Source organism: Eurytemora carolleeae, unplaced genomic scaffold (genome assembly GCF_000591075.1).
Source record: "Eurytemora carolleeae unplaced genomic scaffold, Eaff_2.0 scaffold134, whole genome shotgun sequence".
NCBI lineage: Eukaryota > Metazoa > Arthropoda > Copepoda > Calanoida > Temoridae > Eurytemora > Eurytemora carolleeae.
In genome coordinates, this window is record NW_019396059.1 from 412,909 (window position 1) to 422,248 (window position 9,340).

At 34.4% G+C, this 9,340-nt stretch overlaps 1 protein-coding gene and 1 long non-coding RNA gene across 2 annotated transcripts in view; both read left to right on the forward strand.

Moving 5' to 3' along the window:
• Nucleotides 1-4,639, forward strand: part of LOC111708153 (pikachurin) — a 37,442-nt gene extending 32,803 nt beyond the window's left edge. Inside the window, exons 17-19 of the mRNA XM_023481445.1 lie at nucleotides 3,005-3,096; nucleotides 3,202-3,305; nucleotides 4,306-4,639. Coding sequence (XP_023337213.1) covers nucleotides 3,005-3,096; nucleotides 3,202-3,305; nucleotides 4,306-4,460 — 351 coding nt within the window. The 3' untranslated portion in view covers nucleotides 4,461-4,639. The remainder of the gene's footprint in view (nucleotides 1-3,004; nucleotides 3,097-3,201; nucleotides 3,306-4,305) is intronic.
• Nucleotides 4,640-4,701: 62 nt separating this feature from the next.
• LOC111708163 (uncharacterized) lies at nucleotides 4,702-6,557 on the forward strand. The gene is made up of 2 exons (XR_002766598.1): nucleotides 4,702-5,061; nucleotides 5,118-6,557. It is a non-coding gene; the product is annotated as an uncharacterized LOC111708163 (long non-coding RNA).
• Nucleotides 6,558-9,340: the final 2,783 nt, after the last annotated feature.

Genomic DNA, 9,340 nt, shown 5'->3' on the forward strand with positions numbered 1-9,340 from the left:
TAAGGATAATAAAACTGGAGAAAATGTTATGAGGTTTAATCCTTAATCCAAGTAAATGTAGAGGGAAGATAAAATTATACAAGTCCTGGAACCTTGAAATATCCTTGTCCTAGCTTTTAAATGAGGTTTCTTATGTTTTTAAGAAGCATAACAATTCTAAAAAGTCTAAAACATCGCATATTCCCCTTTTTTTCATTTTCCATTTTTTTAAAGATGGGAAAGAAAAATATGGGCAAGAAGGATCATGTTGGTTATTTCAATCTGAATAGTCAGAAGGTCACTGGTTTAGATTCAAAGGTGTTCTTGCAAGGAAACAATAATAATATAGAAAGGTGACGGGAACTTAAAGGAACTTAAAGGAACTTAAAGGAACTTAAAGGAACTTAATGGAACTTAAAGGAACTTAAACTTAAACGAACTTAAACGAACTTAAAGGAACTTAAAGGAGAACTTAAAGGAACTTAAAGGAACTTAATGGAACTTAAAGGAACTTAAAGGAACTTAAAGGAACTTAAAGGAACTTGTAGGAACTTGTAGGAACTTAAAGGAACTTAAACGAACTTAAACGAACTTAAACAAACTTAAAGGAACTAAAAGAACTTAAAGGAACTTACAGGAACTTAAAGGAACAATTAAAGGAACTTAAAGGAACTTAAATGAACTTAAAGTAACTTAAAGGAACTTAAAGGAACTTAAAGGAACCGAAAGGAACTTTAAGGACCTTTAAGGAACTTTGAAAATTTAGAAACTAATTATTTTCAATTCTGGTTTCTCTACAAAAGTTACTTGCACATTTCAAATGCAGGAAAACATATATGAATTTTTAGAATTAAAAGCTTTCAACCTAAAAACCGACAATATCTTCCACATTATTAATCATATAAAGATTTCAAGGATACAGTTGTGAAGCAGGAATGTCCATCTTTGCAAAGAGGTTCACTTGAAATAACGCTTCCAGTCCTTTTAGGAAAAATTGTTTATATTTAGTTGGCATGGTTGTTTTATATCTCAGAGGAGGGGTGATTTATTCGTAGGGGGGGAAAGCTGGAAAGAAGTATTATAAGTTAGGATCGAGTAGGGGGGGAGGCGACATATATGTATTGAGAAAGAAATTATCAAAAATAGAGGGGGAAATATAGAAATTATTAAGTATACATGTTTTATAGTAAGGTAGGGTAATATTGTAAAGGAAGGGAAGGAAGGGAAGGGAGGGAAGGAAGGGAAGGAAGGGAAGAAAGGGAAGGAAGGGAAGGGAAGGGGTCGCGTGAAACCGTTTTTCAGGGACAAAAGCGGCATTTTTCCTTTGAAGATAGGACATATAATATTCTGGACATTGTCTGTCCCGAATATTCCTGAAGGAAGGGAAGGAAGGGAAGGAAGGGAGGGTTTTAATAATTAATAAACGGTTTACTACTAGAGAAATATTGACTGGTATATGGTCTTAAATAATGTAAAAACTAATCTTAAAGTTTTCCAATTTGTTCGTGTTCGCCAAAAAAGTTTTACGTCTCTTAATTTTATCCCATCTATATATATATTATCTCATATCAAAGAAATCTAATGTAGAATAAATATTATCAGTGAAAACAATAATATATATTTGTTTATACCAATATTTTACAATATTTTATAGTTTTATTGCTTTCTTTTTATTTTAGAAAAATTCCTGCAAAGCAATCCTGTAAATTCTTCAAATATTTTCAGTCCAATCTAAGGCTATTTTAAAGAATCCAAATTAATTAAAACCAATATTAAACTGACAGCTTTCTCAAACTTTTAAATATCATAATACCCAGTTTATCAAAAGATTTAAACTTTAAAATGGAATCAAACTTTAGTTTCCAGATACTTTGTACTTTAAATACGCCTAATACTCTTGGCATTGCTTAGTAGTTCAAGTACTTCAAATGTTCAAAGTACTACTAGAACCCTTATCACTTTAAGTACTCCTTGTACTCCAGGTAGTCCACACACTTCAAGTACTCGACGCACTGCAAGCACTCCTGGTAATATAAGTGTTCCAAGTACTCTAAGTACTCCAAGTACTCCAAATACTCCAAGTACTCCAAGTACTCCAAGTACTCCTGGTACTCCTAGTACTCCTAGTACTCCTAGTACTCATTGTTCTCCAAGAACTCTTAGTACTCCAAGAACTCCTAGAACTAAAACTACTTCTAGTGCTCCACGAATTCCTAGAACTCCAAGTACCCCTAGAACTCCAAGTACTCCAAGTACTTCAAGAACTCCTAGAACTCAAACTGCTCCAAGTACTCCACGTTATCCTAGTACTCCTGGTATTGCTTGTACTGATTGTTCTCCTACTTTCCCTAGAAATCCAACTACTCCTAGTACTCCAAGAACTCCTAGAAATCCAAGTTCTCCTATAGTAAAGTTCCTTGGTTCCCCCTGTTTAATATATGAGTAGAGAGCAGATTGTGAAGACGGATTGAGTAAACACACACACTGAGAAAATGTACACTTTATTTGCTTCCTACTTACACACTAGATTGCCCATGGGTTTACAGAAGGGAAGAGGGGGGGATTAAGTTGTTTAAGGGGCTTAAAAATACTAAATTAGATATTACTACATCAAAGAAAATTGAGATTTAACAACATTGACAATCTGTAACCTTGTTTTCTCTTCGGTTCAAACTTTTATAAGGTTCTTAAAGAATCTAAAGGAAGTGACAACTGACAAGGGGAATACAGGATAAAATCAATTTCTGAACATGGGTGGGACGGATAGGATAGGATAAACTGGGGGAAATAATATTTACAGACGTAGGAAGTGTTGTGTATGAAGGGCGTGTTAGATAAAGGATGAACCGACTGGATTTGTAATGTGCATAAAGGTTTAATGGGGTTGGCAAAAATATAATTATTGAACTGAACTGGGCCGGTAGGTTTTTTTTCCATCTCTATTTTGATTAAATATATCCATACGTCACATCTAATCCTATTCCAGAGAATAAAGAATATCTATTAAAAAATACTTTTTGTTTAGTTTGTGTTTAATGTTGGAAGTGGAGAGATGGTTCTAGAATATAATTCTACCAGGATAGATGATGGACTTTGGCATAGAGTCAGAGCTACAAGGTTCATTTTTATTATTATCATTATTATTATAATCATTAATATTTTGTTCATTATCAATAGTATTTTTACTATAATATTGTTATTATCATTATATATACTATTTAGACTTGAACAAACTGCTTCCTTAATGGTGGACAACGGTGACGTCATAACCGGTTCTGCACCTGGAAACCTTCGACAGCTGAATGCAAAAACCGGTTTATATATAGGCACGTGCTGAATAGTAATTCATTAAAGTATCTAATCCATGCGGCATGCCGTGATACCTGTTTCCAATGAAATTTTATTTTTCATTTAATTGATTAAGTTTAATTTTATAAAAAAAACTTTTTAAGGTTTTCTTGTTTTACTTTTAATTTTGTTCAATGTCGGATTCTTTAAAGCAACGCAAATTCTTATCTTATTCAATAATTGAGACAATTTTCGTTAGGTTCAGGTCAGGTTCTGTAAAGGTTTAAAAGAATGATTATTTTCTATCAAGTTTTGCACTAAAGTCTTTTTTAAAATTTAAAAAAGAGCTAAGATTCTATTCTAAACCTCTTGAAAACCTATAGCTGTGGCACCTACACATTTACAAGTAAAGCCAGAGCTAATACTAGATCAAATTTAAGAAGCCTTAGGTTGGAGATTTAGTAAAGACTGTTAAATTAAAAATATTAAAAATCTCTGGAATTATTTGTAGTATTAAGATTGGTTATATAATATATATGTCTAACAATGTGTTATGAAATGGTTAATTATAGGCTTTAGAGTACAGGATTCCTGACTTTCTTGTAAGATCTAAACGAAGTCCATGCATTTAACTTCTTTTTATATTTTACAGAGCGTTAGAAATTGAGCATTTGTGAATTCAAATTCATACAAAATACAGTGAAACCCTTAATAACGAATACATCGAAAGAATTCATCAAAGGTCGTATTCTTCACTTTCTGATAATGGAATGTTGCAGATATTTAGTTTTTTTAATTAAATGATTATATGGAACTCTTTAAAACTGTTCCCGCATATTCATGGCTATTTATTTATTTTCGCAAATACTGAAATTTACGTAATATAGTATAAAACTCATTGAAATTGTCAAGACGACATTTTATAAATACTTCCGATGTATTCGATATTAAGGGTTTCACTGTAGTGAAGTGTGACGATTAACTTAATCTGTTATTATCCTCGGAAATATATAAGGTTTAACATTTTAAATATTTCAGGTGGAGTAGAGGATTATAGTGGAATATCCACACATAGTTACTGGACTGGGTTGACCGGATGTATTGCTGAACTCTCTATTGGAAATATGATAAACATTGATATGCTTCATACAGCAGAGAGAGGAGGAAATATAGACTCGTGTTCTATACCATAAACTCAATTAGAACCAAGTATTCTAGGACCTAGCTATGTCTGTTTAAATATGCAACTCTACTCCCCCCTCCCCCCACCAAAGATTCCTGGTTCCCCGTTTTCGAAATTTTAATAAAAGGGACTGTAAGCGTAAATTTAAGTGACCCTCTGTGCAAAGATGTGAATACCCGCTTTACAACGGTACCCTTCAAATATTTCTCTGATAAATGAATAAGATATCCATGTTTTTGTTTATTTCAAACTAAAAATGTGAAATGCGCATTTTTTGCTTTTAAGAAGAAATGGAAAAATTATCAAAATTACACACTTTTCGAGTCAGAGCCTCAGAGGCAAAGATATTTCCACGTTTTAGATGAGATTAAGGTTTCAAGGGAACCTTTGTAAATCGGACATTCCAATCTTTGCATGAAAGGACTCTTGAAATAGTCCTTAAATACTCCCTTCAGCTGCTTGTGATACGTTGAACAGTTTAGATTAAACATATCCCTAGAGATGCAACATATTCTAATAAGATGCAGCAAACTTGGATTCAAGACTTTTGGGATGAAGACATAGAGATGGGGGTTAGTTGGAGGAGAGGTGGAGTGTAGACAGGGAGAGAGGTTGGGTAGAGACTGGGGTTAGTTGGAGGAGAGGTGGGGTATAGACAGGGATAGAGGTTGGGTAGAGATAGGGGTGGAAGGGTAGAAATGGAGGAAGGATGGAAATAGGATACAGTGATAACCAGAAACTCTGAAATAGACGACTCTTAGAATTAAGTTCAAACTTCAAAAATCCAATGAGCATGAGACACAACAATTGTTCAGTGTAAACAGACCCATTAAATAAGTGAGTTGGAAAACTATTTGCTTTGGAACAACATTGAATACACTTAAATATCGCTATAATGTCGTCTTCCTATTCTATTGTTTTCTGGATATGACTGTACATATATGAGCTATGGAGGAAGAGGATTAAGAATGGGGTGGGGATATTGAGGGGAGAAACCTATGAAATAAAGGGATGAAGGTGGAGGTATGACTATAGAGGTGTGGGCGAAGAATGGTGTGTGGATTGAGAGGGGAGGGGGAGAAACCTATGAAATAAAGGGGAAGGTGGAGGTATGACTATAGAGGTGTAGGCGAAGACAAAGTACAAAAGGAGTACTTTGTGTTATAAGAGAGCAGTCCTTTTTTTGTCTTTAGCTTTTCTTTCATTGATTTTTAAATTTATTATGATTCAACTTTTGTCCATGTAAAAGATTTCATAATTGTGGAGAGCTTGAGTGAAAATATGTAATAAGAATATGTACCCCAATAGAAAAGTAAATCGGCCTGTAAATCGGCGAAGTACACACATTGTACATGTTAACTATGTATTTGTATATATAACCTGCGTAAACACAATGTGCCTCACACTACTCTTCACGTATCTATTTGTAATCACCATATCATTATATAATATCATTAATCAACTTATTACAGTGGTGCCCATAAACCTGCGGAATAGGAAATCGACAGTATAGTCTCGAGTTATGATTTTACATAGTCCAATGAACATGAAACACAGCTAGTGACGGCGCCGTATTTACCCATTTCACGATAACGATATTTAATTCACAGATGATTGCAATCAAACGTCGTCTTCTCTTTTCCCCAGTTTTATGATTCCCACTGTAAATATTAACTATTGACAGTGTCCGACGATTAAACATTTTCAAAATTAGAAAATTTAAATTCTAATTTTTAAATTTTTAAACACAGTTAACAAGGAATTGTCAAAAAAACAAAGTTTTCTATAACTGAAAATCAATATTTTGTTGTTGGACATTTTATTGCACTGAGATTTAAGCACCATGTAGATATATAACCTTAACTGGAGATGGACAAATAACAAAAAAATATCCTCCATTTTGGTATTTCCATCAGATCAAATTAAGATGAAATTTATTTCTCAAATCTTTCTTGATATTCTGGGTTCTTCCGACCTCAAAGATTTCAATATTTGAGAACTGGGTTGGATATAAAGTTAAAGGTTTAGTGTTATCGTGTGTTCAATGAAATATACATATGCAGTGTTTGTATATAGTGCTGTTAAATATATTATGTTTCATAAATAACCTGTTGATTATTTTTTTAAGTTTTTTAATACTGGACCGACTTTGATTTGTCTTTTAGAAATTTGCTCTGTAGGTTTACCATCACCACTGTCCGAATTTATTGAATTTGAGCCGCGTCTCAAATCCGCCAAAAACCGGTTTCAATTAAGCACCGGCTTAAATCTTGAAACATTGAATACAATTTTAAGTGAAATCAACCATATTTGAGCGGCGGCTTAAATTTAAGCCGCCGCTCAATTTCTTTAAATTCGGCCTAAAATTTGTACCCCGTATAAACCGGTTCTTCATATAGCAGTCTTGGATTTGCAGAGGAATTTGTCAAAATTCTGATCGATTTTCTTGTCTCGATTTTAATATTTGAATTTTGACCAATGAGAGACTGATGCAAGAAAAAGGTATTGGAATTTAATCCAATTTTAAGTTCCCAAGTCAGGATTAGAGAACTCTCTAAGAATTCTTGTCCGGGAATTAGTTTCAAATTTAATCAGAGATTTCAAGTTTTGTATCCGAGTATCTAATTAGGAACTATGACAGATGAAACCAACCCTAGTTCTAACTTTAGACTCAATAACAAGGGAGTCAATAGCAGGGAGTTCGTGTTTCAAGGGAGAATCTGGAACCTTAAACGGGAGAGGGGTTGAAAACCTTGAAGGGTGTAATGGAGATGTGTTGGGGTTTAAGTTTATAAGAAAACATATTTCTAAACGTAAATCGATCATGGGTTTGTAAATATCTCTCCTTGCATTAAATCTATAAAAAGTGTTTAATAGTTTTGAAAACTAGGTTAGAAAGAAAAGTCTAGAAGGTTGAGAAGGTTGAACCAAGGCCGACCCAGAAGAAATAAATAATAAAAGTTTACCGAGTTCTTCCAAGTTTAAAACTAGAAATTATAACTATAAAATTTACAGTTTCTGTAAAATTGAAAAATGTTTTATGTAATCATAATCACAGGGGTCTACATAGTTATGAAAATTATGTCTCAGCTATTAAGACCGGGCCGAAATTTCAGTGTTGCCTTAGTTTAAAGTTAGAAAAAAGTCTAAACATAATATTTAATGTCTGCAAAGTACTTGTTTCTAGCTTTAATTTAATATCATGGAAATTATAATATATTTTTATATACTTATATACTCTGATTATTCTATCACTACAAACTATTTCACACACAGGGGTCTACATAGTTATGAAAATTATGTCTCAGCTATTAAGACCGGGCCGAAATTTCAGTGTTGCCTTAGTTTAAAGTTAGAAAAAAGTCTAAACATAATATTTAATGTCTGCAAAGTACTTGTTTCTAGCTTTAATTTAATATCATGGAAATTATAATATATTTTTATATACTTATATACTCTGATTATTCTATCACTACAAACTATTTCACACACAGGGGTCTACATAGTTATGAAAATTATGTCTCAACTATTTTACCATGATAGGCATACAGAAGAAAATATCAACCCTTCATAGAAAACATAAGGTTCCGGTGTCTAACAAATTCTAGGGTCTAAAAGCTTCCAATGTCGAGAAGCAATTCCAATGTCGAGAAGGTTCCAATGCCTAGAATGTTCCAATACCGAGAAGGTTCCAATGTCGAGAAGGTTCCAATGCCTAGAGGGTTCCAAAGTCTTGAAGGATCAAGTGTCTTGAAGGATCAAGGTTTTAATGTCCAGAAAGTTCCAGTGTTGAAAGTTCTATTGTCCAGATTGCTCCAACAATAAGAATGTTCCAATGTCGATATGGTTTCAGTGTCTTGATGGCTCCAACACCGAGAAGATTCCAATTTCGAGAAGGTTCCCATACCGAGAAGGTTCAAATGCCGAGAATGTTCCAATGTTGAGATGGTTCCAATACCGAGATGGTTCCAATACCGAGATGGTTCCAATGCCGAGAAGGTTCCAATGTCGAGAAGGTTTCAGTGTCTAAATGATTCCGACATCTGGATGGTTCCAATGCCGAGAAGATTCCAATGTCGAGAAGGTAGCATTGTCTAGATGATTCCAATGTCGTGAAGGATAGAGTGTCGAGAAGGTTCCAATGTCGAGAAGATTCCAATGTCGAGAAGGTAGCATTGTCTAGATGATTCCAATGTCGTGAAGGATAGAGTGTCGAGAAGGTTCCAATGTCGAGAAGGTTCCGACATCAAGAAGGTTCCAATGTTGAGAAGATTCCAACGCCGAGAAGGTTTCAGTGTCTAAATGGTTCCAATCCGAGAAGGTTTGAATGTCAAGAATGTTCCGACATCAAGGAGGTTCCAGTGTTGAGAAAGATCCAATTTCGAGAAGGTTCCAATATCGAGAAGATTCCAATGACGCGGGGATTCCAATGTCGAAAGGGTTTTAACGTCGGATGGGTTCCAACGTCGAAGATTCCAGTGTCTAGATGGTTCCGATATCAAGAAGGTTCCAATGTCGAGAAGATTCCAGTGTTTTGAAGATTCCAGTGTCTAGAAGATTCCAGTGTCTTGAAGATTCCAGTGTCAAGGTGGTAGCGATATCAAGAAGGTTCAAATGTTGAGATGGTTCCAATGTCTAGAAGTTTCCAATGTGGCGAGGGTTCTTGTGTCGAGGAGGTTCCAATGTCTAGAAGATTCCAGTGTCAAGATGGTTCCGATATCAAGAAGGTTCCAATGTCGAGAGGGTTCCAATGTCTAGCACATTCCAGTGTCCAGAAAGTTCCAGAAGGTTCCAATAGAAAGGGAAATGTTAGAAATGTCAGATCACGAAGTTGCAAAACATAATATATTTGTCTCGCTACTTAGCGATTTCCCTAAAGACCTAATATAT